General features: G+C 41.4%; 1 protein-coding gene and 1 pseudogene across 1 annotated transcript; both read right to left on the bottom strand.

The window, feature by feature from the left end:
* On the bottom strand, window positions 1-4,131 carry LOC149300498 (fat storage-inducing transmembrane protein 1 pseudogene; annotated as a pseudogene).
* Window positions 4,132-5,506: 1,375 nt separating this feature from the next.
* On the bottom strand, window positions 5,507-12,657 carry LOC149300497 (DDB1- and CUL4-associated factor 11-like). The gene is made up of 14 exons (XM_089485007.1): window positions 12,503-12,657; window positions 11,998-12,125; window positions 11,143-11,261; window positions 10,641-10,696; window positions 10,460-10,560; window positions 10,050-10,196; window positions 9,249-9,303; window positions 8,918-8,986; window positions 8,268-8,325; window positions 7,802-7,987; window positions 6,922-7,075; window positions 6,490-6,642; window positions 6,210-6,316; window positions 5,507-5,623 (listed from the first exon to the last, which is right to left on the bottom strand). Exons 1-14 carry the CDS (start codon window positions 12,655-12,657, stop codon window positions 5,507-5,509), a joined length of 1,605 nt encoding a protein of 534 aa, XP_089341133.1.
* Window positions 12,658-18,751: the final 6,094 nt, after the last annotated feature.

Below are 18,751 nucleotides of genomic sequence, written 5' to 3'. Positions count from 1 at the left end.
TCACTCTATCTTGTTTCTGGGACTTATCACCTTTCTGGGGAACATTCCATATCCAGGTGGTCCAGGTGAAAAATACGTGCGGTACCAGCCACGGTACGTGAGGTACCAACACAAGGTGCCTGCTGCTGTCCCCACCACACTCTGGGTGTAGTTTGGAGCATAAAGTGCTGTGCAGATCAAAAGCAGATTGTACAGTCCCAAAAGGCTGGCATTTAGCAGAAACACAAGATGCAGGGCAGTATCAGCTGGGAATCCTCTCCTCAGGTAACGCACAAACACAGCCAGCTCCTCTGCCATAGACAGACTGCATAAGGTGAGAGTGAAGGTTTTCGGAGATATATGATAACCCTCCCACTTATGTCCTTCAGCCAGGCAGCTGTACCTATCTTCCAAGCGATGGAGGAGCAGCGTACCAGGTGGTAGTGGCTGGTGACAGGAACCCGTTATATCCTCCAGGAGCTGGAAAAGGTAGGGAACTCCTTGACACACAGCTGTGCTCACTGCCAGCCTTGTTAGGTGCAGCAGAGAGAGAAATGGACGACCTGTGGGCAGCAGCGTCACCAAGAGAACAAATCCAGACAGAAGGAGAAAGGTCCAGCCGCAGGAACAATGCACGAACTTCCTGTGGAGGGGTAGGGGGAGTTAGAGTGCGTGCTCCTGGGGGGAAAAGGGAAAGTGGTGAAAGTGAAGGCAACTATGTGGAGGTAAGAGGGTTAGTGTGCAAAGGTGTGAATAAAGGTGGAAGTATTAGAATGCAAGCATCTTGGAGGAGGACATGCTAGAAGGTGCATGCCTAGGGCCGGAGGGGGTTTTCCTACTAGAAGGTAGGATAGCATGCAGGTGTGGATGTGAAAGGAAGATGGTTGCACTGCAAGCTTGGAGACAAAATACAGGGTGTGAAAAGAGGACAGGTGAAAAAGCTTTTAGTGTATACATTCACTTCGGGAAAGCTTACTTACTATTGGTCTTATATAAACACGAACATTCCCGATATAACCAGAGGATGGTTGGCACCGCTCAAGAAGACTGCTATTACTGCAGCCCAAAATTCAAATGTAGCTCGCAAATGTTGAAACCATGTGGCTAGACCTTTCTAGTCTATATTAACAAGTCACAGTACAAAAGCCGGCCTAGAAGCCTGCCAATGATTTTTACACACACATTATTTCAAAGACAAGGCTAATGAACTAAATGCATCAAAACACAAATGCCTCCCCTCCTCTATCTCTATATAACACACAACTTTAGCCTGTGTAGTACTACGCATTAAGAAACCCTGTCTGTGAAAAGGAATATCTGCACAACACAGAGTGGGTATTAATTGTAAAATGGTTAAAGGGTTCCTGCATAATCCCTGGTGGAACTTAGGGAGAAAAGTGAATAGGAATAATAAAAATTGTGGAGGTCATTTGGCCATTGCTGAACCCAAGTATAAATGAGCATGCAAGTTTCACAAGGCCTAAAGTGCTGAAAGTCAGATGTAATAAAACTAGAGTACCTAAGCTGATGGGACACAGGGACAGCACTATATAGAGTTAGCCCTACAACATCTGAAAGTGTGATAGATCGGATAACAGCCTGTATAGAGTGAGCAGTATACCAAGTATTGGCATACAGAGACAACAGTGTACAGAGGAAGATATGAAAAACACACAAAGGTTTGTAATAATGGTAAATGGGCCAATGGATGCCAACCAGACCATGAAAAACACCAGGATCTCCACACTGCAGCCCTTTCCATTGTATTTCCTTTAATTTTCTGATAACTGCTCAAGAATTAACTAATCGCTATCACTATGTGCAGGAACCAAACCACCTGCAGTAGCAGTGATGAGATGACAAAGACACACAAGCTTATAGCCGTATACAAACAAGAAGAAGACATATGTCATTATGTAGAGCAGACAGCATTCAAACTGAAGCCTTGTCTTGTAACGTATCATATGTAATGAGCAAACAAAACCCAACTAAAATAAAATGAGTTATTGTTGCTTGTATCGCTATGATGATGAAGATGCTAAGGTACCCTGTATAAATTACAGGTTTATTCTACAACATTGTTGACTAACATCTAGCCAAGCTGCAGACCTCCAGATCCAAGGTCTTTCTGGACAGGCCAACGCGGGCTTAAGCCAGCAGAGAGTGCAGCGTGAGCCAAAGCTAATAGTTCACCTTCTGTGGCAGAGGGTCATGGTCCGGCTCAGTTCCAGCTTGATGGGTTTGTCCATCTCTAATTTAAGTTGCAGTTCCACCTAAACACAACATGAACTAAGTGTGCGTATGAAAATCTACACAATTATAAAATGTTTTTTCCTTTTAAAAAATGACTTTCCAGCTATCTGTCCTTGGGTCACATGACTAGTTTTAGCTTTCCTGGAGAAAATTGGTGGGTCAATAACTCATAATAAGTAATTTCAGGTGGGTTGCTAAAATAAGAAAGCCACGGAGATCCAGGTGCTCATAAAAGGGTCCACAATCGTTTGAAATGAACTATAATGATTTAAATTGTGGCTTTTCTTTTAGAGAGCAATTCTGACCTTACTTTGACAACTCAAACAGATCAAGTCAGGCAAGGAGGCCAAGAGATGATGAACTGGATTGCCTATAAATAACTTGCTACTGGGAACATTAGGTTGCCAAACTAGATGGCTTATACTCCGCATGGTATGCACGCAGGAGGGAAATGAGTAAAGTGATACTTTAGTAACAAAAATAAAGGATCCCCTCAAAATACCACCCAACAGATATCTATCCTGGCAGGCAGCTACCTTTTACATCTTCTATAAATACACAGATCTCATTCCGTACAAGTAATTTATGCATCAGGGAAAGAAGAAAATAAACCATTATACTTACAAGCCTAACTGTGGGGGTGTAGCTCATAGAAAGAGCACACAAAGGACCCATACCAAATGGAAACACTTGTAAAGTACTGTCTACATCTTACTCTAGATACCTTGGTGGCTACATGAGGCACTGCAAGCAAAGGGAAAATGTTTAAAAAGTGATGTTAGGGACCCAAATCATTAAAATCAGGACAGAGAAGGGGTTGTCACTTGTCACCCCAGTACCCTGATAACCTGCCATGGTATACTAAAAATCTATAGATGCCCAGAGTCACATGCAGATGATAAAAAAAAGACATATGATGTATGTATGTTGTAAACTGGGAGGGGAAGGATATAGATGATGGACCGTACACCGTGTACAAGAATGCACACTGGATGAATAATATACAAAACATGCTTTAAACTAAAAAATCCATGCAGGATATGTAGTATGTTCTCAGCAGAATACAGAGATGTGGGTATAAGACATGAATAGTACATAGGTGTCAGACAGACAGACAGATAGATATGCTTGTGGTAAATAACATTGTATCTAGAAGGGAAAATTAATAAAGGAAATTGGTATAATAGCAACCATGAAACAAGAACATGCCGGGTGAGGACTGTACAAAACTATTTAATATTTAGAACTGTCACATAATTGTGAATGTCTGACGTATTTGAAAAGGCTTTTGTATGTTTACACATAACTGTCTCTGTATAATAAGACAAGCAGCAGGCACCGGCAGTTAAACACTCAGAGCAATGTCATCCAAGCTTTAGGGGTTTCCGCAGCCTACCACTTGTGGCAATTAGACACACATTAGAGTGCAGAATTTACCGGCAATAAAAAAAAATATCAGATGACATTCTAGGCATAACCTGTTCATTTATCGATACTTATTTTCAAGTCAATGAAAAGGTTCCATAGAATTAAAGGATATAACGACACACTTGTGACTTCAGAAGATCCAGTCCTATGCCCTTAAATATCCATTGCTTCATGTGCAACTGCCCATGCTGTTCTTGCTCAATGCCCATTGAATACCCACTATTCCTGTAATTAAAAAAAAATGTATATATAATACTATGAATATATATATACTTACACATTGAAGAAGTTATTGTTGTTGGAGAAAATGCTTCTAGGGTTGCTAAGTCCATGCAGGAGCGGTGTCAGACTGACAATTGCTGCCAGCCAAAGATGATACCCTCTTCTCACGCATATGCTCCCCACCAAGCGGGCGCACAAGTCAGAGCACATACATACAAACGCACAAGCATAGTTACTGAGAACAGCCATCCGCAGCCACCGGGTGAAGAGTTTACGGCAGAAAGTAGGAGAGAACGTTAAGAAGGAAAAGCCAATGGAGAATACAAAGAGGATAAATTAGGTCATATGGCGCTTGGAAAAGTTGCCAAAGGTAACTAAGACGGAACAGAACAAAAGGATGATACAAGAAGTGAAAAAGTAACTGCAGGAAAGGATAGGCATAGAATGGAGTGACGGAAATAGATTCTTAAGCAACACAACTAAACGGATTGGAGAGAGAAAGGGGGGTGACAAGATATACAGCACAAGAACAGAGACACACACATATAACAGACACCTCTTCAAGCCAGCTGTCATCCTGCCCTTCAACCCCTAGGAAGGACAGTTTGCACCCCCTCCCCCAATCAGCTGCCGAGTCCCTCACACATGATACCAGGACCCTTCCTTTCTTCACGTTAAAGCCATGTCACACAGAGCTGTGATGTACCACGGGCACTTCCACAAACAAATACCAGGCCCCTCACATTGGCACAAAAGCTCAAAGGGGCAATGTTATACCAATGGTTTGACATAATGTGTCCGACAGTTACATGACAGCTAGATTAGCGGCAGCCAAAATTAGTACTGTATATAATAGGACTGAGCCAAAGCTGCCCTCTGCCTGTTAGACAGCACACAATCTGGCTAACTATACAAATTAAGAACATGAGACTTAGCCAGCTACGAACCAAACCTTCTCAACCGGTTTACTTCATGGGGCGACCAAACCTCCCTACACTTCAATATATGTCATAAGTGAATGCAATATTATAAAGAACATCTTTTATTAGGGGTATTGTTATATAACATACATTAGAAGTTAAGCATAAAAAGTGGTTCTAGCACCAAAGTTTAAAATGAAGAAAAAAAAAAAAGACTGTACTGCTTGTATTAGGAACCATACCCTGCCAAAATCCCCAAAAAGACACCACACTGAAGATTTAAGACATGTTTATTACAGAAAATGAAACTGGAGCATAATATTTGCAACATACCAGTTATAATTATAACGAAAACGGTCACCTATGAGAAATAGCACTCCTGCTGTCCGTCACGTCACTACTAGCATCCCACCCCACTTGTTACAGACCCTTATGATCAAGACACTTGTCGTTTACAGCTCCTCCGGTTCTATCACCTGTCACAACCACATGTTAGCATCGACTGTTACATGCCTGCAGTCATCTGTTAATTTTCTCACTCAGCCCATAAAATCTACCCATATGAAGCATGCCTACATACATGGTACACACAACATACATACACGCCTCCTTAACTATTATATAAATCATATGCTGTGGCACACGGGAAACACACAGACTCTGTCTGTCCTACACAGATTTAGAGTTAGCGGCCAGTACTGGGGCTACCAGGAAGAGGAGCTGCTTGCTGGACTGCCCTCAGAATCTAGTAGGGGGGTACGCAGATCCTCCGGGTAAAATTCGGCTTGGCGGTGTTCCCACACACGGAGGCTGCCATCCCACTGGTTGGGGCAAGGAGAAATCACAGTTACAAAATACAAACAGAAAGGCAGCTTGAGAAAATAGAAATTCAAAATAATTTTTTTTATCCTTGTTTTTCCCTCAAGTGCCCAAACCTATCCAGTTTTACTTCACGTAAACCTATTCAGCCATCTGCTGTTTAAAGTGGGATTCAACTTTTTCCTGCAAACCTTAATTAATATAAGAAAAGTTCTTAAAGTGACACTCCAGCTATCAAATTAACTTCAATGCATATTTATTGTTCCCTTTAATGTATGTTCTGCTCATTGCAGATGTGTTCAAACACATCTCCTGCTTCCTGTGAACACGTTGCGTAATCATTGCCAGACAGCTCCAAAGCAGGCTCAGTGAGAGCATCAGGCTTCTAACAAGAACCCTACATGTGCAGACATTGCTTCAATTGATTTCAAAGTGAACATATTCTTGTCATTGAATCTTTTAATTTATCCCAAAATATCTACTGCTTAAAATAAATGACCTTCCCCATAATATCGCTCTTTTAGTTAATAGCTACAACCCACATTTGAACATAGTCTCCTTCACCATACTTTACTCCATTGCACTTACGGAGCTGCTAACAAGCCTGTTGTCGCATGGATGCCAGCTGACGTCTCGCACACAAGCTTTGTGATTGGCCAGCTTCTTTACTATCTGACCGGTTAAGAGGTCGTAAACTGGAAAACAATGTAGAGAGATATTACAATTGAGCACTGACCTAGGAGAGGCTGAAGAAAATAAAGTGTTTTTTTCCCTAATCATTGCAGTCAGTTGTACGCTCAACTTAGTAAATATTTTACTCACTTAGCAAGCCCCCCGTGCTGAGCCATTTTTATGTGCGCATACTCACTTACGACTCGACCTGTGGAGCAGCCGCTGTACACATACTGCTGACCAGTACTGTACTCTGGTGAAAAGCGGCACCGGATTAAAGTGTGAAGGACACCGTGCCCACGGTATGTCATTAAAGATGTGTCCCCGGGCAGGCGTTTCTTTCTGAGGGCTAAGAGATTATAAATTATTAAAATTTCAGAGAAGAAAATCATGGGACTTTCAGTGAAATCTGACAGCATTTAAGTGAAGCAGCTTATTAATACCTAACAGCTACATCTGGATGGCAAAGGAGAGGCATCTGTCTATGTGCAAGTCTATACAAGAGCCAGAAAGCTAGGCAGACTAGCTGCTTGTGACTTCTTTATTGGGGTCAAATGCAAAGATAGCCTCTGTGTATTGCTGCTGCTACTACTACTACAAAGAGTTACCACTGCTATGGTTGATTTACCTCTTTTAGGGACCTGTTGCCAGCGGTAATCCCAGTTCTGCTGGGTCACCACTCTGCGCGAGGCCTCCAGTGCCTCTGGCCCTGAAAATCGCCTGATATCCCATAGCTTAATACTCTGATCTTTGGAATTAGATAGCAGGTACCGAGCGTCACCCTAAAAGAAAATATCAGAATTTAAGTAAAATAACCATAAACAACAACAACAACAACAACAACAACAGACAGATCTAGCTAAATTAGAAGGGGATGGCCTCGCAAAGGAAAAGGAAGAGAGGCTGTCAGAAAATAAAGAAAGTTGGATAACATGATGCAGAAAGAGACACAGACAATACAAACAAGGCTGACTGACAGCCGTTTCATACAATTGACCATACTCTCTTTAACTCTGCATTTTCAACAGTTTCTGAGCACATCCATTATATTTCAGTGCAAAGGACCGAATAAAACAAACAAAAACACAAAATGGGGGGGAACAGTTGGCGCGCCTTCCTCAGTCTGTGTGGTGTTCGGTGAGAGGCTGGCCATGCCTTTTGACACTTGCCCATATACTATAGTGAGAGGAGATATACTAATCAAACAGTAATATCAGCCTATTGCTATGTATTATTATAAGCTTGGACATGAAAGTTCATGATGTCAACCATCCATATGTATAAAAATAAAGTTAAGTGATGAATGTGTTTCTATTGTTAAGTAGAAGATAAGCAGACGAGTCCAGCTGAGGAGGCTGAGCATCATTCCTTCAGTTAGGGAAAGGAACTAGGTACTCACAGGGTCCAAGGTGTGTAAAGGAATGCGAACAAGGGAAAAAAAGGTTTGAAAGGTCATCTAATGGAAGCCAGGAGATCAACAGATGGAGAGGCTGCCGCGTTGAGCTTACCTTGCTGTGTATAAAAGTGATACCATCTTGATGCCCAGCTAAGATGCCCACAGGCTTGGGGTCATCCTCCCGCATAGTGCGGCGGTCCCATACTTTACACAGAGCATCGTCGCCACCAGAGTACAGGATATGACAGCTATCATCGGCAAATGACACGGCATTCACATCATCTTCGTGAGAGGCAATCTGGGAGGAAGGGTAAGAGAAAAAGTAACAAGAGAGTGAGAGATGTCATATTTATACAGCTTTACTGGATATAAGTGTACAAGAGAGAGAGACAGAAATGTTAACATGCAAAAGCATAGATGGCGAAGGGGGGGCGATTTGTCAAAGGGAAGGAGCACAAAAATAGCACCAAAAGCACAATTAAATTAAATTATTCAGTAGGAGAAAGAGTTAAAATGAAGGCGGAGGCAAAAAAGTGGAGTAAATGATGACAACACATAGCATAAATCCATCCCTGTACCTTGAGCGTTCGGATATTCTGCTCCCGGTCATACACATACACACAACCATCGTTGGCTCTGTTAAGATCAAACAAATAGTAGGCATTTATTGTCTAACGAGTGGACCTTCATCTCAGTTTAATAAACTCTCTTGGAACATAGATGGAAGCCAAAAAACTCACACACTTTACAGATTAGTAAAATGAGTACTGTGACTGACTCCAAATGCTAATTTCAGAAAACATCTTATATATCTGTGGATGTCTAAAAAAATGTTTCTTCACTGTTCTTCCTCAGAAACAAGCGATATTCAACAACATAATGCATTAGGGGCTAGTTCAGCGAATTCACTTCTCACTGTACTTCATCCACAGAAATCAGCAAAGTTTATCTTGGTGAACCCAGAGTTTCAACAAACTTGGATTTATCTCCTGATTAGGCACTATGCAATTGTTTGCAAATGTCACAGAACAGTAATAGTTGGAAATGACTTTTCTCACTCTAAGTTACCCTATGTAAATAATCCCTTAGTTTATACAATATGCACTTTAACGTGGTTTGATTTACAAAATGCTGTAGTTATACATACCCCATCAAAAAACAAAACCCAATTTTTAAGTAACTAAACCAACTGCAGGTACCTTCAACAATCCACAACAAAAACACTTACCCTCCAAGAACTTCCCGACCATCGCAAGACACAGTAAGAGAAAAAACTGCAAAGCGGCGCTCTGATGGACTGTATGGGAGATGATATCAAGAAAAAGGAGTTAGTGTTTGGGGAAGGAGAAGGAATGACATAAGAAGAGTGAGTAGGGAGAGAAATTTGAGATTGGTATTAAGTAGCATAAGTAGCAAATCCATGTTGCTGCATACATTACACAGAGATCACATATCCCCCTTTGTGCCCGGAATATGGCATAAAAGGTTTGTTTGACTTCACCCAGATCAATAAAATCTGCATTTCATGTCCGACATAATCATGTATATACATGATGTACCTGAGGTCCAGAGCAGTGTGCGTCTCTGTTTCCCCATATATGTTACAGACGTGAACTGAAACAGAGAGACAAATGGTCTGTTAAAATAAATCTCTACAGAAATGAAAATAAACAAAAAGAATGCCAGACCATTCAAAGCAATGAATTCTAGGGATAGTTGAAGAATGGCTATTAATGCTATATATTTACTTTAATATGAATCCCATAAACAAAAAAAACAACTTACCTGACACATAAGCTACAGCTGCCCTCCTCCTCCTCCTCGGTCTGACATTTCCTGCCACGGATTGGCTGCTTGAAGCACCCAATCAGTGGCAAAAAGTGATCCTATTGAAATCAACAGGAGTGCTTGCAGTGCATGACTACGGGGGACTGCATTCACGTAGCCAGCACGGGAGCTAACTGGAGGTGAGGATATCATGTGGAGGGGGATATGTTCAATATACTGTAGTCACCTATGCGTACTACGTTATTAGTTCAATAGATATGTCAGTTTTTTCTACCACCTGGTAAGACATATTAGGATTTCCAATATGCTGACTGGAAATTCACAAGTCAGGTTCTGTCAGCGAGAAGTATGTCAAAACGTGTACGGTGACATTGTGAAAGTTACACATCGCACTTCTTTTCATTTAGGGGTCCGTACGTAGTAGCTGTTGCCAAATGTAGAGGTGATTATGACTTAATTGCCGGCAGGTGGCAGCCTATGATTACCTGGGCTAAACCCTTCCTATTAGTCTAAAGCAGTTGGCTAAAATTGCACAACGATAGTTCTCTTCTTCCCATAGTATGTATACTGACTGTAGTCTGACCAGCTGGAATACAAGAAATGCCCTCCATCCGGGGTAAAAGCCACATCCAAAACACTCCATCCAACATCACGGGCCTTCACAGTCCGAAATTTCTTGAATCTACCACGTCTGCAATCATACAGGCGGATGTTCTGATCTAACATACAGAGGTAAAGTAAAAATGAGGTATCAGAAGGTAAATAAACAAAAGACAAGACTAAAAACTTGAACAAAAGGGGGGGAATATAAAAGTGGGACGAATAATGAAGAAGAAACTAGTAAGAAAATGCTATGAATAAAAAAGTGAAGGAGAAAAGAGAGGTGTCATGGAACAAGATTAATGTTAAACAGAGGCAGGTGACATTACATGTGATGTAAAAGAAAGTAAAGCAGTGAGTATAGGAAAGAATCTGAATTTACCTTGGCAAGCAGACATGAAGATTGCCCCATCTGTAGAGTACACACCACAGAAAGCCTTCTGGGTATAGGAGTCTGTAGCATAGACATGATTTGGGAGGAAGCTACAAAGATAGAGAGCACATTAAAATCAATTAACAATAACAACCCTCCATCACAACCATCGGTACTTTACATTACTCACTGAGATGTTACACGGCACCGCTCCCCTAGAGAGAATCCACATCCCGTCCTCTCCCTCTGCACAGAGATAACAGTAAAAAAAAAAGATTAAATCAATGAGATATTTCTGGAGGCACAAAAGCAAAGAGGAACACAAGTGTAAGAGAAGTTGCCCATTTTACTTGTATCCCTCTGACTTAATATACTTTCTGATCTTGCGAAGACCAGAGTTTGTCTGAGCAACTGTATGAGGGCAGACAGTTTCATCATTTAATGGTTACCTGCATATATTTATTTATGCCGGCTGTTTTGCCTTGCATTATTGTAATGTGGATTTAGGATAAAAGTGTCATTTGTATTCTATTACCATCATTTGTATATCCCTGTCATAAAAACACTACTGTGCCCTTTTACTTATTATGTACATCTTAATCAAACTCTCTTTTGATGGGCTTTTTTAGGTGACCCTACAAGTAATAGTTTACAACTCTACCACTGGAGGAATATGTATGACGTTATCATACCTCTCGTAGTAGTCGTGTGATACTGTGCTCTCTTCGTGATCCTAACTTTCCAGTAGCAAGCAAAACCTGTGTCCTGATCTGGTTCTGATCCAGTATAGCGGTGTCTGGAGATGGATCAACTGCAGGAAAAATGAAACGCCAGGTATAGTCCCTTGCAGAGAGTTCCAGATAACTAGATACTGGGTATCATGTGCATGGTCTTAAATTAAGCACACAAGCGACTTCAATTGTTTTCCGCCTATAGCACTTTGGGTGACAAGGACAGAATCCTATATTCTCCTAGAAGCCCAAGTACGAAGTATGAGCCGTTATAGGTAAATGCGAGTGGTGTACCGTAAGTTTTTCGTTATAGTAGTACAGCGTGTATTAAAAAAAGTTGTTTTTTTTGCTTCCGCCTCAGGGCTTCTTGAACAAAGAAAACACAGGACAGGCAAGTCCCATAACCTTTAAATACTTGTATGAACATCTCTCTGCATGCTCAGTGTATGCAATCCATAGACTCTAAAATTGCATGAACAGTACTTACATTTCAGACACTTTTTTTTTTTTTTAGACATTTAGAGATGGGGTGAGTATGATACTTGTTAAAATTAAGAGGCCCTGTACATGAACATTTTGTGAAATGTAAAGCATACATATCATGTTAGACCTCTAGTGCCCCTCTGTGGACGGGTCTCGTAATACACCTACTGTTCCTTTGCAAACTTGCAGGATTTGGCTTGTTTGTAAAGACCATCTTATCTGCTTCAGTGGTAAAAAGCTCACCTCAAGGAAGCTATTGCTGTCAAATTGTGCTCCTCTATATGCACATGTCAAATTAACCCATTAGATGGGACAGCGGGACAGGTTACTCACCAGGAGGGGTGTAGCGGTCCCCTAGACAGCCCTCCCAAGCACTGTCGTTGTCATCATCTGAGTCGGACAGGGACTGCACCAGGTGTAAGCTGGCAGGGCCTGCTCCCTGCACTAGACGCACCTGCCCCCTACATGGGCAGAGAAGTCACTTTGCATAACCCAACACAAAAAATACTTGCACAAAACTGAGTAGTAGTTAAGAATCTGCTGTGGTACATTACATGTGCTGACTGAGAAAGTGTGATACACAAGTTGGAGATCTTAAGGGCAATAGCTCAATATTGATTTTTCCTGCTTCGGTTATTTTCATTGTTGGTATGTCTTCTGTGCTAAAAGTTAGCTAGAGCCTTATGAACAGCTCATTCCTGAAAAATCTGTTAGCGCAAGGGAATTTGGGGTCGAAATATGATTTTGCAAGTCATAAGCAGCATTGGGAAGTGTTTTTGGGCAGCAGGGTCATTACGATGGGAACTGCTGGCAGAGACGCTCAGGGTAGGGTTGTTACCTGCGCAGAAGATACGCCAATACCTGCGCCAGGTCAACGTTCTCCTCGTCATCATCATCCTGTGTTCCACGGGACTCTGAACTGCTGCGGGAACTTCCCAGAGAATCCCCTGGAGCTCTCCCTCCGCCTGCACTGCTGCTACTTCGTGTACCCATGCTCCATCCCCCTATACAACAGACATTAGGCATGTGTCTATGCATTATGCATATATTAATACATACATACAAACGCAAGCAATACATTCTTCTATTGTTTTTGCACTAATACTGTGTACGGAATGAAAGAGTAAAAGCCTGACCAAAAGCAGCACCCCCTCCCCCAATAAAATAAAACTTACCTCATTTAGATATAGAAGAGCTCTGTGCTCCTCTGGCACTGACGTCCATGACTCCCTCTAGTGCGATGTCAATATATGACAACATATATTAAGCAGCTGATCAAGAGAAGAACCAACAGTTCTGGACCTGAGCCCATACATTAGCTACCTATCGGGCTGCTGTATATGACAGCTGGTTTATGTTGGTTGGTGATATTAAATCATATCAGCTTCAGTATGGCAAGACAACCCCTCTTTCTCTCTTTACCTAATGTGTCAGTTTGTCTCAGTCTATAAATTCTAGTTTTGTCACATGCTTTGAATGTATGTATTCTAAGAAGCACTGCGTAAATTGTTACAGTAATAGAAATAAACGATGATAATAATGCAGTCTTCAACTGCACTTTTTAATGATGACATATTCCCAAACACGCTCTGAAAAACTGCCCTATGACCTCATCAAAATGCAATTTTATTACCCTGCAGATTTATGCAAAATGCAGATGTATTACCCTGTTATACAAAACAATCATCTTCATTCACCCAAACACTGCACTATTAATATCTATAAGTAACGTGAGAATAGCTTCTTAACAAAGCTTATTTATGTAATAAAACTCCAGGAAGCATTAGATGGGAGAAAGCATTCCAACAAACTTTAAACTTCCATCAAGAGCAAGGTAAATCACAGAGACGATTGGAAACTTTGTTTTAAAACAACTGAATACTTTGATTACTGATTTCCCATCTACTGCCGTTTCAGGTCACCTCATCCAAACCGGACACCCATGAATTCAACATATTGCATTTTAGTCTTTGACAAATGCAGCCCGGTACTATGAATAATCCATTCACGGATTACAAAAGGTATGAGTCCCACATACTACCGGACTCGAATTGTCAAAGGAGCTCTAGCAACACGCAGAATTCACGTCTCCAGTTTTAAGAGGCCGTTCTGACAACTCAATCCAAACACACACAAAATATGCCCCTAAACCCGGGATTTGCGCGTATGTTAGATATATAATGAAGAACTATACATACATTAATTAATATATTTACACAATGGCGAACTAAACATGAACTAATATACATACACTCAATGTTTACATCTCCTTCAAACGTCTGTAAGCCACTTCCGTTTACCCGATCAAACACGTGACCACCATGTGATTCGGCAGTGCGTTAGCCGGAACACCGATACTGCTCGGCGGTTGGTCCGCTGTTATCCTGCCCACTTGTTTATGAACTTTCTGTCGAAGGCAGAGTACGTTTCCTCTGATTGGTTGAGGCTGTTGCCGTGGGGATATTGTGTTTGAGAATCAAACTGAGTTATAAGATAACGTAATGGAAAGTTCTTGTGGATGTGATAAGCTAATGTACTATACAAAGTATGATTTTTATGTACTCTAGTCTAGCATCGTTTAATATAGAATCAGAGATTTCAGTAAATAACATTACATTTACTTATAGAACCCCAGCGGATTCTGTAGGGTTATTACAACAGAGTAAGTGAATTGACATTGACAATACGATTAACACAGGAGATGACATACTGGTATATAAGCAGAAGAGGGTCGTGCTCCTCTGAGGCGAAAATCTTTTAAATGATGGTTTTTATCAAATATATTAGAAAATCATAATATTTCTCCTCCTGTGGTACATACAAGAAGCCCACATTTTCATTGTTGACCCATCCAAGGTTTTTTGAAATGTTACTATAACCTTAAATGGCTACTAGGTACAGTAGGACGAGGTCTCTTTATCAGCATGTAATTAATTTGTTTAGTTATTAATTCATGCATACATTCAATAGTTATTAATTCATGCAGAATGCTGCTTTGTCCTTACAAGAAATAAATCTATTGGCGGCCCCCACATTATAGGGGAGCCCTGTCCAGTGGGGGTCCCCAATTCTAGCATCTTGAACCCCCACCCTGGGTATACTGCTAGGCTGGCAGTCCAGCTGTCCCTCTGTCAGCGAGACCTCCTACCCCCATCCCGCAAGGGGGCTCGGGGTAGCCAAAGTAAGAATGTTCCCAGCACCGGGTTATGACATAATTTATCAGCGTGTGTGAGGACCACAAGGGAGCAGAAAGCGTGTTAGCATGTATGTGCAGGGGTGTAACTTGAAATCACCGGGCCCTGATGCGAAAATTCCACCCCGAGCCCCCAAGCTAGCCTGTGCCATAATTGCCCCTGGCCCTCCCTCCTCCTAACATAAAACATATGTAAAAAAGCAAATTACACACACTCCATTTCACCACACTTACATATCCGTGCTCACACACACACAATTACACATCCATGCTTACACACACAATTACACATCCACGCTGACACACACGCAAAAGTACACATCCATGCTCACACGCACACACAATTACACATCCATGCTAACACATACAATTACTTATCCATGCTCACACACACACTAACACAAGTACACATCCATGCTCACACACACACACAAGTACACATTCCATGCTCTCAGCTACACACAAGTACCAGTTTAGAGAAGACAAAGTAAGGTCCTTAAAGACATGGTTTGATGAGTTTCATGTGGAGTAGCACCAGTGGCCTGCATATGACTTTAACCCACGTGAACACATTTGGGATGAATTGGAAAGATGGGGGCAACTCTATATTAATGCCAATGGGTTTGGAATGAGATGTCCAACAACTCAAATAGATGTAATGGTCAGGTGTCCACATACTTCTGGTCATATAGGTGTCAGTTTGGTGGGAGATAAATAGGAAGCTAGTTGGATTTGTTCAAAATGTGTGCAATGTACGTAAGACCAGGTGTCTACCTAGCAAAACCAAGTGGTAGCTAATACCCCTTCGAGTATTTATGATGAAGCCAAGGTTTGCCCATTTAGATTGATCATTTAATAAGAAAATAAAGTGTAATAAGAAAATGGAGATAAGATAAAGTACTTAACAAGAAAAAATGTATATTGAGTCTTCAATAAGCATCACTCTGATCCATATGCACCAGGTTCAATAGGAATTGCTCATAAAGCTCCTTAAAGGAGCTGCACTTCTTGGCTCACTTATGCAAGATGGTGTAGAATGTGTAAAAATTGTGAAATTCCCTAGTTACAGTTGAGCTGGTCTGGGTTTCCCTAAGATGACATTTCCTCATAAGTTGATCTGTTAAACACTTTGGGTACATCAGTACTTTTTAATTTGCTATATTTAACTTGACACAGGAAGCATTCAATGAAATACAGGTAGTTCTCCAGCCAGCCCCTCAAAAATATCCCCATTCTTACCTTGCCAGGAACCTTAAAGCATATGTCTTTTTCACCACCTCCTGTGACTAGCCGTTAACTGCTCTCTTACTGTCTGTGACAAGCAAGTGTGTAAAGAGTTAAAGACAAAATAACATATCGACACATGAAAAAGATTGCCCAGATTGGAAGTGATTAACAATTCCAGTGATATTTCTAGCGCCCAGGAAAAAACAAGAGGTGCTGCATTCACAAACTGTATTTCGTAGCATTCGTATAATACTGTTCCGTGTGAGCACCAACCTTAAGATGGTTATTTTATTTTGAACAGTTTGTGAATGCAGCACCTCTTGTTTTTTTATACTCCGTTGCATAACATAGTGGAATCTAAGAGCTGTCCTTTGTACTTTAGCCATCACACAGGCCCTGCTATCGCCAGCCTCAGCTCAAACACTAACCCTTCTGCCCTCGGGTCCAATGTTTGTCTCAGTGCTTCATAACAACTTAAGCAATACGAGTTGCTGTGTTTAGCCTTCTCCTGTTTTCTTTCCTGGTTAGGTACAGTGTGACGTCAAAGTAATCTCACCTTTGCTTGCTTTTTGCAAAGTCTAAAGAGTCAGCAAACAGCTAGCTGGCTGAATTATGCACTGTGGTACATCTGTATGGAGAACCAAATGTGTGATCACTAATCGTTGACTATTAGTATTCCCTGTTAAGTAAGATCATTTCACATTGAATACCTTTCTACTGGGGCGTTGCTAGTAGACTTGGGCGCCTGCTAAGTATTCGTGTTCGTCTTTGTGTAAAAAATATATGCCTATACCCGTGGAATATTCGCCAGTTCTTTTTGGGGCGAATATTCGTGTACGTTCTTCATGCTTGGTTTTTTTCTTCGTTTTTTTGCCATTGCTCTTACAGACCTTTAACTGCTGGAGCAGGGAGCCCAATGATCTCCCCAGGCCAAGTTGCTCTGAGGTGTACTTTGCCCTATGGTTTGCCAGGAGGACTCAAATCTCCTTTCCTCCGAGGCCAAGTTTCTCAGGGCAGTTGTCTCAGACTCAGACAACTGCTCTGAGCAACATGGCTTGGGAGGAAGAGGGATTTTAGTCTCCCTAGCAAAGTGCAGGGATAAAGGTCTATACGAGCGACTCTATTGGTATTCAAAAGGGGCCTCCTCTGGCATCAACCAATACAGGGCAGCTGCCCTTAATTGGTTGATGCCAGAGGATTCCCCCTGTCAGCGACCAATAGAGTCGCTCCTATGGTCCTTTAACTCCTGATGCTGAAACTTGGCCTGGGGATGGAGTTAAAGGTCTGTACAAGCGACTCTATTGGTCGCCGGCAGGGAGCTCCTCTGGTATCAACCAATGCAGGGCAGCTGATTTCGTCATTTCCAGCATCCTCTGTAAAATATGCAACCAAGTCTATCTGCTTTTATTCATTTAATTTGAACTCAATATTACGAACATAAGATTAACCCTGCACTCACATGGTACCCATAGACCAGCCCTTTGTGAACAATTTTGGACCAGCCTGGGAAGCAGTAACAGATCATACCACCCCCACACGTATGCCACAGGATGCCAGAGCATTATATCCTGGCGCTTGGCATTAGTCTGGGTCTGGTTACAGAGAGAACTATGATCTCCAAAACTGGCTTATAGACCCTCATACAGATTTTGGGACTAAAGTGTGCTTAAACCTTAGAGTTTCCATTTGGAGCTATAAAGTTGAGACTTGGGGCTTTAACTTCAGTAGCTCCCCGCTAGTGAGGCCTCTGACATGCCTATGTCTCTTTTCTAAACTTGACATTTTCAAATTTTATGTTCTGAAACCTGAGTGTGACTTGGGGCTGTTTAGCAGCCCACCAGTTTAAAATACACCCACCAAAGTACATATATTGGACAGAAGACAACCCAGAATATTTTACAAAGACTATTGTACACTTATCATGCAACTATATGGTCACCAATCTCTTGGAAAGGGAATCAGAACATTAATTGTCATGATTGAGAAACTCTTTTCTAGGCAATGTTAAATAAAAAAACCCCAATTGATTTCACAATTATGTGGGATTGTGTTCTTATAGAATAGGATATAATCTCTGTCACAGCCACCCACAGTGCTCTGAAAAGGAGGATTTTGTGTGAATTTCCACTAACGATGTTGCTGCATTTTCCCAGGGAAGAGATGAATTTATATATATTTTTCAGGTTGAAATATTGGACATTATTCTGAAGAATTTGGAGAACATTAACTGATTTATGAGCTAATAAACTTTATTTCACAAACTTCTATGGGGACAAAGTCTTACAAAACATAGGAAATTGCATGAGAGTTGCCATTTTACCTCAGTTCACTGGGCATCAGGGGAGGGCTGGGACCTCCTGGTGTGGTCCCTTGCAAATGGCCTCTTGCCCCCCCTGCTAATTCACATATGTACTGGCACACATATTTAAACATGCACACACTATGTAGTGGCTCCATAACCAAAAAATCCCAGATATTAAACATACAGCTTGAAAAATTGTCTGAATCATTGGTACGGACTCTGCAGAACAGAGCGGATCAGCATACTTTTCCGTCCTATCTAAGGTCTGTCTCATTTTACACTTAATACAGTCAGTTCACCCACCTCTAAGATGTTTTAAACTTTTACCACACATATGCTGTTTTTTTCTCAGGATTATTAATTTA

The sequence above is a fragment of the Sceloporus occidentalis genome, unplaced genomic scaffold (genome assembly GCF_023333645.1).
Source record: "Sceloporus occidentalis isolate IW3139 unplaced genomic scaffold, rSceOcc1.0.p SCAF_24, whole genome shotgun sequence".
NCBI lineage: Eukaryota > Metazoa > Chordata > Lepidosauria > Squamata > Phrynosomatidae > Sceloporus > Sceloporus occidentalis.
This window is presented reverse-complemented; position numbering and strand designations above follow the sequence as displayed.